The sequence below is a fragment of the Laetiporus sulphureus genome (genome assembly GCF_001632365.1).
Source record: "Laetiporus sulphureus 93-53 unplaced genomic scaffold LAESUscaffold_5, whole genome shotgun sequence".
In the NCBI taxonomy this organism is placed as follows: domain Eukaryota; kingdom Fungi; phylum Basidiomycota; class Agaricomycetes; order Polyporales; family Laetiporaceae; genus Laetiporus; species Laetiporus sulphureus.
The window spans coordinates 1,131,645-1,150,215 of NW_024468514.1; the positions used below are offsets into that span (position 1 = coordinate 1,131,645).

The following is an 18,571-nucleotide window of genomic DNA, read 5'->3' on the forward strand; positions in this document are numbered from 1 at the left end:
ATCGTATTGAAGCCCACATCGAACAGATTGTAATCACGTTGGTACGCGCACCGCCACACGATGTTTGCTGAACATCATCCCCAAAGCCCTTCCGTACACAGCGCCGACGAAGAATCGTTTGGAGCAATCCAATCGAGCAACACGAGGAGAGTAGTCCCAAACGACACCAGCGTCGACGGCGCTATGCACGGTGCCACCGGCGAAGGCTCCTCTGGCCATCAGTCTGGCTTGGCAGCAAATACTTCACCTGGAGGTCTTGATGGGTCCTACCACTACTCGGCATCGGGGTCCTGCTCGCTTCTGAAGGCGATTCATCGCACCACTCGGTTCGCGGCTCGGTGAATGGCGACAACGGCAATGAAAACAGCGAGCGCTGGTTCCAGAAGACTCCGAGGAGCGAACCGTCCGAGCGCCATGTCGACCTCACATTCGCAGACTTCCGTCTTCTGAACTGGCTAGTAGAGCAGGACACTTCATTCAACGCAGGATTCGCCCTGGAATTCCTTAAGTCTACGGAGGAATCACAGCGGGAGGTAAGATCCGACGTTGGCAGCATACGAGCCAAGACGCCGAGCCGCAGCGAAATATCGGCATTTGACGCGGCGGAAAGACAACGACAAGCCGAGATCGAACCGCTCGACTTCACACCGGCGCCAACCGTGAGTCGTCGTGAATTCTTCGACAGAGTCGCGCGGGCCAGGACACCTGGATAGATGAGCGATGGGGTGAGCTACCGAGCTACCACGGAAGAGCGCGAGTTGGAGGCAAACATGCTATTCTACGGTGCCATGACCCCGACCTTCTCAGACGCGGGCGAAGCGGCGCTAGGATCGAATACGGGGACCTTGATGAGGAAGCTGTCTTGCACAACTCGGACGACGCCGCGGATGGGAATGTACACGTGCAAGAGATAGACGAAGAAACCACGCCTACCAAGGCATCGGCACGGCGTGGATATACAGACCAAGCGCTCGACGCCATCCCAACTCGTAGGTCCGCACATGGCGCCGCTGTTTATAGGAGCAAAGTTTCCCGTCCAACTGTGCAAGAGTCCACGCACGCTGGCAGCCCTTCGTCCGCTGCTGGTGCCAGGTATTCAACTCGAGCAATCCAGCGCAGTGGCACATCAAACAGGAGGAACGAGCAAGGTCCTGTGGCCAGCTTCTCGAAGCAGAAGTCGACTTCGCGCAAATCGCGCAAACTCTGATTGATGATTCTAAAAGGCGACTTCATTCCGCATTTCCTGCGGTCAATGAAGGACACTCACTGTGCTTCTCATGTAATTCTCCTGCTTGAATCAAATATGCCGTGAAATCTACTGTGCGTGAGAGTATGTATCTCGACGAAAAAATGATGAATTTCTTCTGGTCAGCCAGTTCTGAGCTCGTAGGATCTAAGTTGTCGATCACCGGTGTAATCTGTGGAAGGTACTCGGAAGATCAAACACATCGCTGAATAGGAAACGAAGTGGACGTATCGCGAACAGCGATGAAAGCGCCAAAGAGGCCTCCGTCAATTGGCTTCAGTATGTCAGCAAAATCTCACAGCATTCTGTTCACGTACCGCCTCCTCTGCAAATCTCTGAGCGTCCTCACAAACAACGAACTTCGCACTGACTAGTGTTGTCCTCTTCCCCACCGGCTTGCTGAGTGACCGTGCTTGTCGTCGCTCCCTCACCGTATGCTGTTGCAGTGTTCAAGTTGATATTGCCTTGTGATGTCTGTAATGATCCATGGACCGTGACGGCCACTGCGCCTTCATGTCCTATAGGATTCTGGTGAACGAAGATGGGTTCATAAGATGATTTCCAGAGCAATGGTCGTAACGCATAGATTTTGCGTCTGAGAGAGGCAGAACAGAAATCAGTTAGGCGGAGAACTAGCGAGCTCCAAATGAGCTCCAAATGTTTTGGCCTTGTACGACCGGTTGCAGACGAGTAGACAATGATATTAATTGCATTTAAGCAGTCTGTACCAGCACCGATAAAGCGGATCTCGCTCACCACGGTACGATACACTTTGCTTTGCTGTAAAATATGCATTAGAGCCTTGATGGAGAGGCAGATCCCGCTGATATAGAACGAAGAGATCCGAATGTCGGGATCGCATGGGTCGGAATATCGTGAGAGTGGAGGCTCCGAAGGACTTTATCCCGTCCGACTCCATTCTCGTTGAAAAGGTCCTATAAAGAAGCCATTCGCGCAGAAAGCCGATCCAGTCTCTTATTCGTTCGCAAGCAAGAGGGATCAATGAGAGTGGTGCGCACTGCGATGGGCCGAAGTCACATCGCATCACAATGTCACGCGGATCACACCACGTCATAGCTGCGACGACCACTTCCAGCGTGCTCTGGTCGACATACCGCCATCTTGAATCCTTTTGAAATGGCTGAAAACCCCTTGGCAGACCTCAGAGATCGATTGGCGTTTCCTCCCTTCGCCGATTGTCCATCCGAGGATGATTTGGACGAGCGGTACATAAGCGTCGATGGAGAAATAGCCACCCACCAGCGTCACTGGTGCTTCCTTGGAGAGATTATCGACTACATAGCCATCGGGAGGTTGACTCTGGATGTCCGCGACGTGTCTGGCAAGCTCGTACGCGCTTCGTTCTACGACGAGGATAAAGGAATGCGCTATGTCCGCGGCGGTGGGCTCAAAAAGGGTTATACTCTCGCACTTCTGTATCCTTGGCAGCATTACTTCCTGGACCAAAGTTGTGGCTTTCGTATGGAGACGTCTGAGGACGTAAAGGTACGTTCTTGAAAGAATCCCAAATTGACGATGAAATGATAGCCTGTATTAGATCATTCCTTGCTCGCTGAAGGAACTTATGAGCGCAAATGACAAGCTGCAACGTGGTCTTCCCGTGGCACCTTGTTGGACTCCGGGCTGCGAAAAGACGGAGGATCTCAGGACGTGCAGCAAATGTCACAAGGCCAAGTATTGCGGAAAGGTATGCAACGGCCGGTGCTCTGCCTCGCGATGTCCCTCTCATCTCGAACAGGAGCACCAGACTCAAGAGTGGAAAGCGGGACATCGACAAGAATGCAAGGCCTTTGTTGAGCTTGAGTGGTTCTTGACTCGCGATTGGTCAACGTTCGACGGCGGCAGCGAGTGGTCGTTTCCTGCATAGGGCCGACATTGCAAGATAACTCTCGGCAGGGCCAGAACTTCCAAGGATGAAATTATGCGTGCACTTCGCAACAATTTCTGTCACTGCTCCCCAGTGTATCTATTAATCGCTCATGTCAAGCTTCTTTCAGAGTTTCAGAGCCATTTATTCTACAATTTTTCGTAGTGTCGATAACGATGAGAATGTCGAATAGGTCCACTGGCGAATCAGGGTAGTCCGTGTGGAACTGATTGGCTCCATGATTGATACTTGGTTCGCCTGTGTTTATTTCCTCTCGGGAACGCCTGCACGTTTGATGCCTATAGTCTTTGACGCTCACTTTGCATTTCGATCATTGTGAGCAGCAGCGTTGGTTGCACCGCTGGACCTCAGGGAGGATCGGCCGAGACGCTTCCCAACACTATAATCCATAACAGAGTTATCTGCTGAAGCTACATTACGGCCTGCATCGCGAACCATGGTTGCCCTTTTGAATCAGCCGATCCCGAGTTCATCCCCTGTGCGATTCCGAGCTCAACGTTGACAATGTAGATCGAAACGACGGCAGCATCTCGGATATGCACTCTCTCTACGGAATGACCATATCCGTCGATGGTGATGGTGGCCACCATAAGTCGGACTACCAGGACGCGTCTCGACGCGTTGCGTCACAGTATGTCACATGTCACCTGGCACTGCGACAGCATCACCGACTCCAGGGTGTTCATGGTGGCACTTTCAAAAAGTACTCACAATTTTGAGAGTAGGGTTTGCTCATTCTTGCTTGCGGTTTTGAACGCAAGCATCGATGATGAGGTTGCGCGAAATTCTTCGCAGCTCAGCACGATGAAATCACCATTTGTGATCATCAAGTGCCCTCAGTCCGGGCCATAACTTATATGTTTCCGCTCGTCGTCACTGAGCCGCACTTTTTGGTGATGCGTCGGTGAAGAAAACAATTGGTTATCAGCCGGAGGCATCACTGAGCGATGCAGTGGACTCCGAAGCAAGCGCCAGGACGTGTCGCGTTGGCACTAGATATTATATTTGCCTCTTCATACACTCTGGATTGCCCGCCAGTTTGTCTAAATTAATGATTGTAATGCGGCGATATAGTTACATAGACGGATAGCAGCTAGCGATTGCAACAAAGGACAAGAAGGAGCGATAGTCTAACGGCATATATGCGAACACAGAACACGAGGAGCGATGCGGATGGATAGCGAATGGAACAAATGATCAAGTGTGAAACATTACAAGCGATAACGTGTTGCGGATACTTCATGTCTTCTTTGAATAACATGATAAGTCCATCTTCAAAGTTTTCTTGACAAGCCTTTGCTCATCATCCTCCTTCTTCTCCCACCTTTCCCATAGTCGCTCTCTCTCGGCACCATCATCGTCCGCCGTGGTACTCGAGCGCCGTGTTCTCTTGTCGAACCAATCGAGCCTCTCTTCGCCGCGGCCAAAGTCGATGATGCGGAAGCGGGGATATGAGAGCGAACGATATCGCGGCGGTAACGCGAGAGGACCTGGCTGTACGAGGATATTTCGGGCAGCGACTGAGTTCTGGAGGAATCCTGCCCAATGGAGACGGAGGAATTGTGAGTTGCACTGGATTCTGGAGATGCACTATTAATGTAAGCGAGCAACACACATACGGCTGAAATCGGTACGCACCTTTCGGGTATATACATCTCTTCAGGCTCAATCGGTACGCCGCATTCCTCGAGCAACAAGATGGCACTCCTCTGCGGATATAACTTTTCGTCCTCCGGGACGTAGTACGCGTAGAACTTCGGTACGACTGCGTCAACAGGAGTAGGACACCTAAAACCGGGGAGATAGTTATAGCCGCTCCAGTCTTCCATGAGATGCCTCGGGAATTGGTCGTAGATCCATGCTTCTCTCTCGAGCATGCGGCGACAGTCTCTGTCACAAGATTTCATCAGCTTCGCGGCGACGGTCACTTGTCCGGTGGGCCCGCGGGCCCTCAGCGGCGGGGGGAGACTGAGTGCAGTGCGATAGACAAGCGAGTGGTTCCCCTGGCCTATGTTGCTTTGAGCAGATAGGTGCAAGTGCGCTGTGCGCGTCGCGTTCTCTTTAAGACTGTCAATGTCTCCTATTTCTTCGGGAGGCTTCTCGTCTTTGTTTTCAAAGATGAGAGAGCCTTCAGTGGGATATATGCATTTGTATCTGACCGGAATCGTGTCGTCGGACCGTGCAGATTTCGGGAATGATCCCTCAGAATACAGTGTCAGGTCGTCTGGATCATGCACGAATAAGATTTCGGGAAAATACTCCTGTGGGATGAACTCTTCCAACTTCGGCAAGTCATTGACAGGTCCTTTTGAAGCGACAGTTTCCTGCGTCTTGTCTTCATCGCATTGGCTTTCTTTTCCGTCTAATATGCGGTCGTCGTTACCAGCTTCAGAGTTCCCATCGTGTTTGTCTAGGAAGATCAGAACCGAATAAGGAGGGATCACATGAGGATCCTTTTCCTCCTTCTCCAAAACGTCGGCCGGCTGTACGTCATAGTTCTCTTGGAATTCCGGCATCATGGACCGACTCCAGAATTTACGGCCCATCCCAGGCATCAATTCAAGGATCATAATATCACGAGGATCTTCCGTCCATGGGCTGATGCCATCGGCAGCGGTTTTGCCTTTCGGTAGCCTTTCCGGGAACGCGAGACCGTCAGGATTTTTGGGTTGCCAGCTAAATATGATACGCCTCCAGTCTGGGATTTCCATCTCCATTGTGCTGCGGTGTCGGGGTCTACTCGTAGAGCAATGAAAGCTGCGAAAAAAAGATGTACGTTGCGAGTTGCTGAGGAAAAGAAGGAAAGAACTGCAACTCGAAGCCTTCCGCCGCAGACGCGAATCCTGTCACACAGCTCGCGTCGACGCGACCGGTCACGCGTAACGTCACCCGACACCACCGTTGCCTTGGGTTTTTGTCTGCAGTCTGAGTCACAGGTAACTTCAGGCAAAGCGAGAGTGGGTAACGTTGTCGAGAACGTTTGAAGGTCTTTGCCGCATTGAGGTGGCTTTTGGAGTAGGATTGGACAGCCGACACGATGTCGAGTGATCTTTCTCTACTATATGACTGGCTGTAGTGACCTTGAACGTTCTCGAGCGGATGCACCTCTTCGCCATATCGTAGTCTCATCACATATTTTGATTCGATCCCTGTCCCAGCACTTTGCAGGAAACGCTTTCGACTGGTCCCACGTGAATTATCCGATTATTTTATTAGATATTTCGTTTGATGACTCGAAGACGCAACTACAATGCATTCATCGTATGAGACTTTTGAGGGATGTCAACTGAATGCGAACGACATCATACCGCGAACCTCGCGACCCGGGAGAGATCGGCGCTCTCTAGCTTTTCGCACGAGTCAACATCCATCCATGCACCGTTGAACGGACTTCCTCATCTCCAGGGTCATCTGGGAACATCGGCTACGGCACCACGTAAATAACGATCGTAAGGCAGCGCAGACTTGGATGGTATGAAAAATCAGGACGTACCGGGAATTTCTGCGTTAAAATCTCCTCGCATAACCATCCGCGTTGGCGGGCCTTGCTGAAGAAATCCATATCACGGTGAGCTAGGTGTGGACGGTGGTGCGTGTAAAATACGAGGAGGCAAGGCGAAGGGAGACCTGATCTGAACGTAGCATTCTTCTCTGGTGTTGTCGTCAACGAATCTCTGGATGAGCTCGACAGAGCCTGCTCGCAGGTCTGCAGCAGCGCGTCATGCTATAGTACGTTTCAATACTAGGGTTCCAAGAAACTGGGATGCCATACTTGGGAGTGGTTGAAGATTAGGTCGGACATCATGATTAGATCGTAGCCAGAGCGGCCCGTCGACCCGTCCAATGGCTTAAGAAGCGGACCGATTGGTCGTCCCCAGATGTATCCCTGGCATCAAGAAACGAGTCAGATAGACGTCGCTAGAGAAGATTCGCAGCAGCGTACCTGGACATGCACGCGTTGTCGTGATGTTGAAGGGATGTTTGTTTCGACATTGTGCTTGAGGTTGTCTAGCAAGGAGGCATCGGGGTAGTCCGTCAAGACGACCTACGATGCGTACTTGAGCTATATTCCATAAGTTGGGTTCTAGCAGCAGACCGTATGAGCGCCGTTCAGGGCTGTGACGAGGCCGGGCAATCCGCCTCCCGCACCAAGTTCCAAGACCGCGCGATCACGATAGAGTTCCGGGTTCACATCTAGATAAGATGCGAATGCACGCGAAGCATTCCAGCTGAGACTAAGATTCAAATACCGAGAGGCAGGTGAGTGCAAGAAGGAGACTTACAGATGATGTCCCCAAAGCGGATGGGACCCAACGAGGCGGATTTCGATCTTCGACCAATATGTGTCTTGCGAGGTATTGGAGTTCGCGGCTTCGCGCTGGTAGATAGATATAGTGGGTTCTGGAGATGGAGCTCTCAAAGGCTCCTACGAAAAGAGTACGCTTAGATGACATAATGAGATTTGAAGAGCAGGGAACTCACAGTGAATATAGAATTCAACGCCAGTGACGGCTCCCCTTCTGAGTCTGACATGTCGAGTTTAAACTCGCGTTCACTTATAAAATGCGATTAGCTCTTTATGCAACTCAACCGATATTCGAGCCTGCAGTGATATTTCGATGATGTGAAGCGAAACGGAAAATTAGCACGATTTCTCCAGACAACCGAGGGCTGTGCATACCCACCGATATCAAATAGTGGCACTTTGATACAAAAAATTGAACTTGCCCTAACAAGCAGAGATGTCTCGTTAAAATGGAGTGTTGCCCGACCTAGACACGAGTATCAGCGCAAGCATGAGGAGGCGCCATTATGAATGCCACAGGTGACGCGTCGACTTTCCGTGACCTAATGTGACGCCACGCGTATGACCCCGAGCGCTTTATGCTCCCATGCTTTATGCCTCTCCTCACCGCTCGTAGCGATGCTTGGCCTGACGTCGGAATGGTCACGATGCTCCGGTATGTCCAAGCGAGACTATACTGGCTCTGAATTGCTGGCTCTATATCTATCCGCGGCTCCCGGGTGTGCTGTGCAAAACAGGATCAAACGGCAAGCATTAATGGGCAATCCGTTTCTCGATCTGCTTTGAGCCGCATGATATGGTCTACGGTCGACAAGCTCTCGTGCAATCCATGACAGCATTGGGTATGGATAATGGCGTCTGCGCTACTGTGTACCATCCTGTTCCCAATCAACGAGCAATCTGCTGATGCAGGGGAACAGCCTCCGCAGAGCATACATGCATTCACATCACTCGGTTGAGATGATATCACAGGCAAGTATGCTACATACTAAACATCAATACAGGCCGCGACTCATGACAAGTGCTCGCACCACACAAAACATCAGCACGTCGAATAAGACTTACGTTTGGCGCACGTTAGTTTCCCTGCCGCTGCCTACATGCACGCGGCAGGTACTTATCCCGAGGGCCACGTAAAGGCCTGCGCCAGGACCGACCACAAGGGATCGACCCCTACCTCGGGCCCCGTTACCCCCGCACCTGCCCACCGCTCCCCGCTCTTCCGAGAAATAGAAGCATACCTATCGCGAAGCATTTGGTATCCGCGATGTCTTTCGTGAGCTTACTTTCTTGCCGTCATATCTTCACCTCTCTTGCGAGAGGCATCCCGCTGGGGGCGGCGCCCCCACCCAACCTCCGCCCACGCGTTGGGACCTCAGGCCTATGGCCGACTAGGAGGAAGGCGTCGGGACGCACCCATGCGGCTCGGGGTCTCGTCGGCCAGACAGTGTACCGTATACGATACCTGTGACTGGAACGCAAGTTAGAAATGGTGTCGACACCGAACGCCTCGATGGGCTCACCTAGAGAACGGGATATGGGACCGGTGGCTGATCAGTCGCGTTTTGCTAGAAAGCGTAACAACATCAGCGATCCGCGGTATCCAAGAGACGACAACGCACCTCTCTTGATACCGGTGGTGACATTGCAGTCCCACTGTCTTGCCGCCACACTGGCCGACGGCGCGCTCCCTCTGTTCGAGAACATGAAACATACCCGTCGCGAACCACTCGAGGCCCGTAGTATCTTCAGTGAGCTCCCTCTTTTGCGGTCATATCTTCACCTCTCTTGCGAGAGGCATCCCGCTGGGGGTCGGCATGCCACCCCCACCCAACCTCCGCCCACGCATTGGGACCTCAGGCCATATGGCCGACTTGGAGGAAGGCGTCGGGACGCACCCATGCGGCTCGGGGTCTCGTCGGCCAGACAGCGTACCGTGTACGATACCTGTGACTGGAACGCAAGTCAGAAATGGTGTCGACACCGAACGTCACAATGAACCCACCTAGAGAACGGGATTATGGACCAGGGCTGACGAATCGCGTACTGCTAGAAAGCGCGTCGACGTCAGCGATCTGCGAGGTTCAAGAGACGATAATATACCTTTCTTAATCCCGTGATCGTCGCCGTTCGGTTGTCTTGACGCCACAGTGGCTAATGCCGCTTGCCGCTCCTCGAGAACATGAAACATACCTAGCGCAAGACTCTTTGGTGAGCTTGCTAACTTGCCGTCACCTTCACCTCTCTTGCGCAAGGCATCCCGCTGGGGGGTCGGCATGCCACCCCCACCCAACCTCCGCCCACGCGTTGGGACCTCAGGCCGTATGGCCGACTAGGAGGAAGGCGTCGGGACGCACCCATGCGGCTCGGGGTCTCGTCGGCCAGACAGCGTATCGTATACGATACCTGCGACTGGTGTGCAAGTCAGAAACGTTGTCGACACCGAACGCCACAATGGGCCTACCTAGAGAACGGGATCAAGGACTGTGGCTGACGAGTCGGTTATTGCTATAAAATGCGGCGAGATCAACAACCTGCGGCACTCAAGAGACGATAACGTACCTTTCTTGATACCGGTGATGGCCTCGCCCTTCGGTTGTCTTGACGCCACACTGGCTGACGTCGCCTCCCTCACTTCCGAGAACATGAAACATACCTGGCGCGAGACACTTGAGACTCGTGCTATCTTCGGTGAGCCTTGCTAACTTGCGGTCATTTTCGCCTCTCTTGCGCGTAATATCCCGCTGGGGGCGATGCCCCCACCCAACCTCCGCCCACGCGTTGGGACCTCAGGCCATACGGCCGACTAGGAGGAAGGCGTCGGGACGCACCCATGCGGCTCGGGGTCTCGTCGGCCAGACAGCGTATCGTATACGATACCTGCGACTGGAGTGCAAGTTAGAAATGGCGTCGACAGTGAACGCCACAATGGGCCCACCTAGAGAACGGGATATGGGTCCGGTGGCTGTACTGTGGCGCGCATCTAGGTAGGAGATTGAGGCGGGGATGGAAGCCTGAGTATGTGCATGGTGGATGAGAAGAGGCAGGCGTACCTCTTGAGCTGGTGGTGAGGCAAGCAGGAAGGCGAGGGACGCGGCATTTTATAGCGAACCACCCATTGTCCTGCGCCTCGTGGCTGACCGTGACCGATGTCACAACGCCACTCGCGCGACGCGTCTGAACTTTATTTCCGTCAGCGCGTTCATCACGTGTTCTTGTTTCATCACCCACCAGACCGTTGGTCGCTGACCAAAAGAAATTCCCATACTCAAGAGCAGTACTAACGCTCCGCGTAGACAGGCTGAAAAGCGCGACGGCCAGATATAATGCCCGTCGGTGGGGATAATATTGGTGTTGAGGCAGTTGTCCAGCGTCGGCAGCTGCAGCGTTACTGTCAGCCACATATCTTCACACAACGTGTTTTTTGTTTCATCATTTTCACACAACGTGTTCTTGTTTCACCATTTATCACGATCAAGATCGGATATCCGGATCTCCATGATTTCGGACCGCAGGCAAAACGGGAGGTTTGATCTCCCTTCAGCCCGAGCGAAAGGAGGCACGTGGATCATCCCCCTTCATATCGGGTCGCCATGGCTGTTAATAACTGCTTTTTCTCAGTGCTTATCATATTTGGAGACAGCCAATTGACGCATTTGATAGAAACAATGCATAGAAATTAAGCTTGTACACGGAATTCAGACACTCGCGATCGCTTTGTGCGCGTTGGCCAGCTTCGCGCCTCTCAGAGCCACCAAGAAGCTGATGGCATTTTGATGCTGTGTGTCCACCTGGAAAGTTTACCTGTCGTGTCTTGGAAAGAAAGGTAAAAGAAATGCGCACGCCAGCTGCGGCAGGCGTCGGGATTGTGGGCCACTTAACTGCTGCCGTGAGCGCGGATAGCAACGTAATGTGGCTGAATGGCCACTTGACTATCGCATCCGCCGCGGAGTTTCCGCCTACCGGAAGGAAGATACAAAAGCCACCTACCTTGGCGGCCAACTTGAACATAACGGCCACACTCCCTTCACTTTGGCTTAGTATCTGGCCACCGCCTCGCCCGTGGTTGCTAGCGCTTCTCGATCCAACGTTCTGCACCAGCATCGCAGATTACAAGCACTGCGACTTCTCCAGACTTCAGGTGATTCCTTTCGAACAGGTCGGTATAATTCGCTGTTTTGTTTCTGCTGCCATGTGGGATTAAGTGCTCTGCCCATCCAGACAGTATCTTTCAGCCATGGCTCACGCACGCGCATTTGGATACCGCGACGACGACTTCCGCCCCAGGCCCTACTCCGCACGGCCTGTAGCCAGACAGCGCTCTCCCTTCACAGGTAGACACAGCGCGACATATGCCGGTTTGCCTCAGTCACGCGCTGCCTCCCCTGTCATCAATGCGACCGACATCGCAACGCACAGCGCCACGGACATCAATGTTTCTCCTCGTCGAAAGGGGACCTCTGGGTTGTCACAGTGGATTGAACCGGCCGCTGAGACCTTGGTGTTGGGTCTTGTAGATTACGTACTGCCTGCGGTTAGCTTCGTTTTCAATGCCCTCGCTCCTCCCGAGATTCCCGTCGCCTCTAGTGAAGGCCATGCGCCCTCAGACTTCTCGTCCAATGGTGGGCCTGTGCGCACTGGTGATATCTCGAAGGCCGCGAGAAGGCGCGCTCAGTCTCCCTCGATGATGCCGGGAGAAGGTGTGCCCATAGTCACGGAACTTTCTGCTTCTTATGCAGCTCAGAAAGCCGTAGACCATTCTCTCGGGGACACTCGAACCAAAGTCAAGGCTATAGAAACCAGTAACAAGGGTCCGAAGCGCGCGGATACTAAGCGGGCCGCTGTCTCTGGGAAACGTGCAGAACTGGTCAAGACCTCCGCGAAGAAGGCACACCTCAAGGCAGAGATTGAGGACATGAGGAAGCAGGTCAAGGCGGCGAAGGATGCGCGTCTGTTTGAGGAGAAGCAAGCCGAGGATCTCCGTCTTCTGCAGGAGAAAGTGGAGAAAAGGATCTCCTCCGCGCTCCGCCGGCTTGAGGACCTGGAGGATAGGATCGATGACATGTCCGTGAAGCGAGCACAGCAGCGCGCACTGGAAGAAGAAGAGAAGCAGGCGGCGATTGCCCGAGCGGAGGCTCAGAGGCTCGCGCAGGAACAAGAAGCGATCGCACGGGCGGAAGCTCAGAAGCTCGCGGAGGCGCAGGCGGCTTTCGCGCGAGCTGAAGAACAGAGACTCCAAGAGGAACAGCGCCAGCAGGCTCTTCGTCAAGTCGAGGCAGAGATCAGCAAGCTGCGCATTATCCTCGCCGCTCACGAAGCCAAATGGTCTCGGCTGCAGGAAGACATGACGCTGCTTCGCGTAGATCCTGATCTCCTTCCGTGGTCGATCCTTCCGGGGTCTCTCAGGGGTGACGATGATATCACCATGCAGAACGTACGGCCGTTCGTGCTGCACCCGCTGCGCGAGAGAGACCTGAAAATGTCTCGGCTCGAGCTGCTCGTGCTCGAGAAGAACCGTTACGAGGCGCAATTCTTCTTTTCTTACATCGTACCGAGAGTGGCGGTCCATCATCGCGAGAGAGTGGTGAGGATGGCTGGCAGGTTTGCACGCATCCTCGAAGTACTTGAGGCGGAGGAGGTAATGGCAATACAGGAAGAGGAGGAAGCTGAACTGGAAGATGAGGATGCTACTGAGTGAGCTACGAACAAAACCCACCTTATGTCTCCTCTCTACGACACAAAACTACTATGTTGCTTCAATGTTTCCTGGGGAAGTTGAACATGTCATTTGTATGAACATGCGAATATATGTCATTCAAGTCATACATAGGGTCGATATTATTGCACAAATGCTTCAACCATCTGATTTTCCATCATCAACATAACGAGCTTCGTTATTGCTCTAGCTAGGAGGGAGTAGCTTGGCAGCTCGTTCCTTTGCTGAAAACGACAGTCCCTGCCTTGTACCGAGATCAGAAAGCGCGAAGCAATAAACGACCGCGAAGACTCCCACTAGATTTTGGAAACGAAGGGCTAGACGGGAAAACCGTATCAGACAAATATAGTATTACATATAGTACAGACGTTTTTAATGGGATTAGCGAAAATCGAAGCAATTGTCGAGGCCATCGTACAAGAAAGCATAACATGAGGAATGTCTGTGATGACTGTCAAGCACAATCATGTCAAGAATAAGCAATGGCAAGGCTTAAAATACGGCTGAGATGACACATCGATATTGCCGATACGCTATCCGAGCCAAGGCGCTGAGAATATGGAAGTCGTCAAAACGTACTCATGACTCAATGTTGGAATCTGCAAACATACCGACAGTTTCTGGAAAGGAGGGTGCTATCTCGGAAATGACCATGCTGCATCACCACGGAATGTCATCCAGTCCCGATTTAAGAACCACTCGAGCTCCCTGAAGGCCTTGCAATCCTGTCGATGACCCGTCTTCCATGCCTCAACTTGGTGTTCCTGTATTGTGAGAGTAAGACGAAGTGAAAGACGTCAAAGGATATTGGCATCTGCAGACCTGTCCGCAATACTTGGCTTTGTGGCATTTGCTGCATGTCTTGAGATTCTCAGTTTTGCCGCAGCCTGAAGCCCAGCAAACTGCGGTCGGAAGACCCCCCTGCAGTCTGTCATTTGCGGACATCAGATCGTTAAGAGAACAAGGGATGATCTGATGCATGTTACGAACAGGTCAACGCCTCGAAGACCATAAACACCTGCGAGAAACCCACTGTAACATGTTGGGGATTCTCCATGCGGAACCCGTATCTACCGTCCACGAATTCATGCTGGAAAGGGTATAAAACAACTAGCGTATGGCCTTTTTTAAGTCTTTCTTGCTGTACGAAGCGCATGCCACGATCTTCATCGTCATGGAATGCTGCAAATATGAGCTCTCCTGACGTGTCCCGGACGTCTAGGTAGACGCGGAGGAAAACTGTGAAATCAACAATCTCTCCCAGGTAGCACCAGTGTAATTTATTTCTGGCTATGTCCCCGTCGATGCGTAAATATTGTTCGTCCAGGTAATACTCGTTGGGGCAGTTGGCGAAAGAAGGAAAGACCAATGAATCCCTAAGGTTGACAGAGGGTCTACTGGTCATCTCAGAGGAGGAGCTTGGGACTCTCGCAGCCATCGTCTCGGAATGAGGGGTAAGTGCGTGTTGTTGGAGGTGGTTGTAGGAGGACGAAGATGATCCGCATTTTGAACACGTACATTTACATAAAGTTGGAAATTTCAGCCACAAACGTGATGAGAAGCACCGTTACTTTATGACTATGTGACGAGAGTCTGTGACGTGACGCGTCCCGGGCCACCGGGATGTGACGATAGACGAGCGGCACCCTAGGAGACATGTGCGCCATGGACGCTACTACCGACTGCTAGCCCATAGCATACAACGCCAGCGGTTTGAGTCCATGCACTGTCGAGGGCTATCCTGCTCACCTTAGATACTACCCCGGATGTTGCATATCATATGTTGTCCGGGAACGGATGAGCCCACGAAACCTTCTTCGACTCTTGCGGCGTGCGGTAAAGTGAAGGAGAACAGGGACATCTCACGCCCACCATAGGCGCGGCAGCTTGGAACTCACGCTCGTGTTAAGCGAAAAAGCCCGAAGTCGTCCACTCACCCTTGTCCTTTCTTCATTCTGCGCAAGACATGACCGTAGCATATGACCGTTCCAGGCTTTCTGTTCGCGCCTCTATGTCAAAGTCGATTACGATGCCACGCATACGGCTGTGGCTTGCCAATAAGTTACATGATCAACAAGTCCGTTGCGCCCCTCGACGGAGACGCACGCAAAATCTCTAGTCATCAGCTTCTTCCGATAGGGTTAAACGTTCGCGGCACAGCCGCGCCACCATGGCGCCATCGATGGGGATCTCGTTGCCCTGGAAGCCCTCGGGATAATTGACAGGTGGCACGTCTGGACGCGTAAAGTATCTGTGTATGTGGATTGAGAATACCGTACACCGGGACCAGCAATCGACCTTACTGACTTGTCGTTCCAAAAGCCATAATGAATCATGCCGAGCGCACGAGTGGTATATTCGTAGTCATGTGCGAAGCCTTCGGGATAGAAGAATTCCATAACGGTGGACTTCGGGGTAGGACGCATCCAGAGGAGAGCAGTCAATCCGTTACCATGAACTCCCATCATGATCTGTCACAGCCATCAGTGAACATAACGGCAGGAAAGACACAAGTTTACTTACCGTGGTCCGGCCAGCGAGCTGGAATTGTTCGATCCGAGACAACTGGTCCATGTTGACGATGTTCACCTCGTAGCCATACAAACTGCGCAGATTGTGCAACTCCTCCACGAGGCGCTCATGGTGCTCCTGGATGAGCATTCGACGGCCCCAATCTTGCCGGGAAATGTACGTGATGACGGGCGTGCTCGCTACTCCTTGGACGGACTCGGCACCTCCGCTTTGCGAGAGTCCAGCAAAGCTCACGACATTGTTCCTAATCGTGCTCCACCAGTTCACACTGCCGGGGAGGGCAAACGCATTGGCAGCCGTACGTTGGGTACGCAGGAAGTTGTCGCCGTACATCGCCGCCGCACGGTCTGCGAAGACTACGCGGTCAAATACGAACGGACGTGCCATGTCGACGCGTTCCTTCCAGTCGTTCATAAACTCCATAGAGATGGACGGAAATGAGCTCCGCAGAACCCATTGATTCATCTCGGAATAGTCTCGCCAGTTGTCCGCGTCCAGATGGGAGAACATCATGCGACGAGGTGCTGGCAGCGATGTTTCTCCCGTAGGAGGAATGCGAGGATCAAGGGACGAGTACGTGCGCCAGAATCCAAAGAAGAGTTCAGCAGACCAATGGAAGTAGTGGGTGATGCTAGCAGAACATCAGTTGAGAGCCTATCTTTGGAACAGAAAACACGCACAATTGTTTCGGGTCATTTGCGTACCACTGGGGCGTACAGATCATTGAGTTGTGAATAACACGCAAGGTGATTCAGCCTACCGTCACTCCATCTAGTCGTTCTGCGTCTTCCCCGAAGAGCTCTCTTGCTTCGTTGGTAGATACAATGCGCAGCTCCTTGTCAGTTGGTATGCGCTGCGCCTCCGCAGCTGGACCATTATAAATGAATGAAGCAGTGGAGATTATTCGTCGGCGGTCAGGGATGGTCTCTGGATGGTCAGAGACGACATAGATTGTCCCATTGAGCATGTACAGTCGGTCAAAGATCGTCCATCCTGAGGTGTCCGTCAGTACAATGTAAGAAACTGGCATTTAAGGGTCGTTTGATATATCAACCGAACATTGATTGAGGATTGCGACCATAGAGTGTCGCAACGACGCTGCGCAAGACCCTCTTGTCACGTGACTTTAAATGGCCGAAACAACGCACATCTTCTGTGAGCGGCCATTCTTGCCGCAACAACGGCAGAAATCATGAAAGAGATATAACAACTAACCAGGTACGTGCACAACCACCTTCGTCTCCGGAACCTGACCTAGACCCCAGCGCAGCGGAATATTCAACGATTGCAGCGTATATTGCGATTCCAAGGTCGCCGGTCCGAGCGATGCAGAGGAGTCGTCTTCCTTAGCAGCATATGGTCGAACTAGATCAGTTATCGTTCGCTTATTTTGGGGAAGTGTCGTTGTGAACGTCAAGAGAAGGACGAGAAGCACGGCTAAGAGGACAATCTCCCGGGAGGTGGGCGTGAGAGGCGGCATGGTTTATGCAGATAAGTTCGAGGGTTCAACGTTCAAGAAATGGGTTGAAAGACAGCAGTCTATGTCGTCGAACTAGTTCATCTGCGAGGCAATCTGGGAGTTTGTTCACTTTCAGCGCGCACAGGAGGGACCGCCAACTGACAAGTGGCGGAAAGAGGGAGACTGTGACGCCCGTGACAACGATGGTACGCGACACATCACGTAACGGTGCACCTGCCGCTTTTGGCAGGCGTTGAGGTTCGCGAAGTGTGCCTGCACCCTGAGCGTGTGCTAGCGGACGCTAGATCATTGCTTCGAGCTCATGGCAGCGCAGCGGTATCCGCTTCCTCGCTGCATCCGTCACTGACATCACTATCCATGCCGAAGACACGTTGTCGCCTAAATGGTATGCGAATCGATTCGCCGTCACTGCGAGTCTGCAAATGAATATCACACAACCGACCGTCGGGCTGCAATGCATTACCAGTACCATCCATCCACTATAAATACAAACAAGGGTACCTAATGTTACATCGCGCAAGCAGCAATACTCTCTCTCAGAGTTCGCTGCGACCTTCAATAGGAGTATATATCGGCGGTATAGAACGTTGGGTCACAGGGTATCGCCGGAGAACCGCTTATACACCATTCGGGGCTGGAGACCTCAGGAATCACAAAGGCAGCTGTTGAAGCGGTTCTTCATGAGAAATGTGACGATGATGTTATCGATATACCCTTGAGACACACCTCTGTCCATGATGGAGATAATTTTGGGGTATCAGGTATGGTCTGCAGCAACCAGACGACAGGTATTAGGCTGTTATGTGACCACCGTTAGCTGCATCATGTAGGATTACGCAATTGAGGAGTACTCGCCGTCAAGATGGATCGCTGTACGAGGGGAGGCGCAACTCAGGGGGGTGAGAGTCAGGAATGACGCGATGGAGGCGATAAAAGGGCGGAAAAGGTCGCCTTATATACAACGCACGGCAGAAATATCCATGAGACAAGTTCGGAGCGAGATCGATCAGCCAGGCCCTTGCCCGCCGGATGCAGCATGTCGGATGAAGATCAAAGAAAGATGCACTACACAGCCCGCACAGAGTCAGAAACTGTTCCGTGATCCCCTTGGCTTGAACACCCTGGGCGGCGTTCCGGACTCGGTAAGTTTGACAATAAGTGCTAGCCTATTGGCCGCGATACGGGCTGAGTAGAGATCGGAGGCTCTATTGCGACTAGAGCTCGACGGAGAAGCAGTTCTTCCTAGCCGAATTTGACCGGAAGCAACCCGGACCTGTACTCGTAGGGCGCAGAGTCATCGTGTTTGACCCGAGCCCGCTGCGCTCGACCAACTGCAGCTTGGCCATTTGGCAGGGTCGCTGTGCCGCGGAGTAGAACGCGGT

General features: G+C 52.6%; 8 protein-coding genes across 8 annotated transcripts; 4 read left to right on the forward strand and 4 right to left on the reverse strand.

The window, feature by feature from the left end:
• The first annotated feature begins 2,330 nt into the window (after positions 1–2,330).
• On the forward strand, positions 2,331–3,519 carry LAESUDRAFT_673338 (uncharacterized protein). The gene is made up of 3 exons (XM_040905521.1): positions 2,331–2,752; positions 2,805–2,954; positions 3,006–3,519. The coding sequence occupies exons 1-3, from the start codon at positions 2,384–2,386 to the stop codon at positions 3,132–3,134; spliced, it is 648 nt and encodes a 215-aa protein (XP_040768290.1). The 5' UTR covers positions 2,331–2,383; the 3' UTR covers positions 3,135–3,519.
• Positions 3,520–4,196: 677 nt separating this feature from the next.
• LAESUDRAFT_673341 (uncharacterized protein) lies at positions 4,197–5,693 on the reverse strand. Its single transcript, XM_040905522.1, has 2 exons — positions 4,794–5,693; positions 4,197–4,734 (listed from the first exon to the last, which is right to left on the reverse strand). The coding sequence occupies exons 1-2, from the start codon at positions 5,672–5,674 to the stop codon at positions 4,395–4,397; spliced, it is 1,221 nt and encodes a 406-aa protein (XP_040768291.1). The 5' UTR covers positions 5,675–5,693; the 3' UTR covers positions 4,197–4,394.
• Positions 5,694–6,498: 805 nt separating this feature from the next.
• LAESUDRAFT_644482 (uncharacterized protein) lies at positions 6,499–7,688 on the reverse strand (the record flags this gene model as incomplete). Its single annotated transcript, XM_040903861.1, has 7 exons — positions 6,499–6,579; positions 6,649–6,879; positions 6,928–7,041; positions 7,099–7,200; positions 7,252–7,384; positions 7,439–7,581; positions 7,638–7,688. 7 exons carry the CDS (start codon positions 7,686–7,688, stop codon positions 6,499–6,501), a joined length of 855 nt encoding a protein of 284 aa, XP_040768292.1.
• A 1,010-nt stretch (positions 7,689–8,698) lies between these two features.
• LAESUDRAFT_429831 (uncharacterized protein) lies at positions 8,699–9,693 on the forward strand. The gene has a single exon (XM_040902432.1). The coding sequence runs from the start codon at positions 8,951–8,953 to the stop codon at positions 9,458–9,460; it is 510 nt and encodes a 169-aa protein (XP_040768293.1). The 5' UTR covers positions 8,699–8,950; the 3' UTR covers positions 9,461–9,693.
• Positions 9,694–11,206: 1,513 nt separating this feature from the next.
• LAESUDRAFT_429807 (uncharacterized protein) lies at positions 11,207–13,280 on the forward strand. The gene is made up of 2 exons (XM_040902431.1): positions 11,207–11,620; positions 11,683–13,280. Exon 2 carries the CDS (start codon positions 11,699–11,701, stop codon positions 13,157–13,159), a length of 1,461 nt encoding a protein of 486 aa, XP_040768294.1. The 5' UTR covers positions 11,207–11,620; positions 11,683–11,698; the 3' UTR covers positions 13,160–13,280.
• Positions 13,281–13,313: 33 nt separating this feature from the next.
• LAESUDRAFT_694205 (uncharacterized protein) lies at positions 13,314–14,671 on the reverse strand. The gene is made up of 4 exons (XM_040906185.1): positions 14,211–14,671; positions 14,000–14,149; positions 13,789–13,941; positions 13,314–13,727 (listed from the first exon to the last, which is right to left on the reverse strand). The coding sequence occupies exons 1-3, from the start codon at positions 14,613–14,615 to the stop codon at positions 13,813–13,815; spliced, it is 684 nt and encodes a 227-aa protein (XP_040768295.1). The 5' UTR covers positions 14,616–14,671; the 3' UTR covers positions 13,314–13,727; positions 13,789–13,812.
• Positions 14,672–15,292: 621 nt separating this feature from the next.
• Positions 15,293–17,189, reverse strand: LAESUDRAFT_711704 (uncharacterized protein; the record flags this gene model as incomplete). The annotated part of the gene is made up of 6 exons (XM_040906858.1): positions 15,293–15,428; positions 15,485–15,648; positions 15,701–16,340; positions 16,390–16,415; positions 16,470–16,702; positions 16,925–17,189. The coding sequence occupies 6 exons, from the start codon at positions 17,187–17,189 to the stop codon at positions 15,293–15,295; spliced, it is 1,464 nt and encodes a 487-aa protein (XP_040768296.1).
• Positions 17,190–17,926: 737 nt separating this feature from the next.
• LAESUDRAFT_711705 (uncharacterized protein) lies at positions 17,927–18,563 on the forward strand (the record flags this gene model as incomplete). Its single annotated transcript, XM_040906859.1, has 3 exons — positions 17,927–17,950; positions 18,020–18,331; positions 18,408–18,563. The coding sequence occupies 3 exons, from the start codon at positions 17,927–17,929 to the stop codon at positions 18,561–18,563; spliced, it is 492 nt and encodes a 163-aa protein (XP_040768297.1).
• Positions 18,564–18,571: the final 8 nt, after the last annotated feature.

What these genes read in the sequence shown, in the direction of transcription:
- LAESUDRAFT_673341 (XM_040905522.1), bottom strand. Translation starts at nt 5,674, where the DNA reads ATGATGCCGGAATTCCAAGAGAACTATGACGTACAGCCGGCCGACGTT. An exon ending in GAGATGTATATACCCGAAAG is followed by an intron (nt 4,735 to 4,793) that starts GTGCGTACCGAT and finishes GTGCATCTCCAG; the next exon opens with AATCCAGTGCAACTCACAAT.
- LAESUDRAFT_429807 (XM_040902431.1), top strand. Translation starts at nt 11,699, where the DNA reads ATGGCTCACGCACGCGCATTTGGATACCGCGACGACGACTTCCGCCCC.
- LAESUDRAFT_694205 (XM_040906185.1), bottom strand. Translation starts at nt 14,615, where the DNA reads ATGGCTGCGAGAGTCCCAAGCTCCTCCTCTGAGATGACCAGTAGACCC. An exon ending in AGAATCCCCAACATGTTACA is followed by an intron (nt 14,150 to 14,210) that starts GTGGGTTTCTCG and finishes AACATGCATCAG; the next exon opens with ATCATCCCTTGTTCTCTTAA. An exon ending in AAGCCAAGTATTGCGGACAG is followed by an intron (nt 13,942 to 13,999) that starts GTCTGCAGATGC and finishes CTCACAATACAG; the next exon opens with GAACACCAAGTTGAGGCATG.
- LAESUDRAFT_673338 (XM_040905521.1), top strand. Translation starts at nt 2,384, where the DNA reads ATGGCTGAAAACCCCTTGGCAGACCTCAGAGATCGATTGGCGTTTCCT. An exon ending in AGACGTCTGAGGACGTAAAG is followed by an intron (nt 2,753 to 2,804) that starts GTACGTTCTTGA and finishes AGCCTGTATTAG; the next exon opens with ATCATTCCTTGCTCGCTGAA. An exon ending in AGGCCAAGTATTGCGGAAAG is followed by an intron (nt 2,955 to 3,005) that starts GTATGCAACGGC and finishes CATCTCGAACAG; the next exon opens with GAGCACCAGACTCAAGAGTG.
- LAESUDRAFT_429831 (XM_040902432.1), top strand. Translation starts at nt 8,951, where the DNA reads ATGGTGTCGACACCGAACGCCTCGATGGGCTCACCTAGAGAACGGGAT.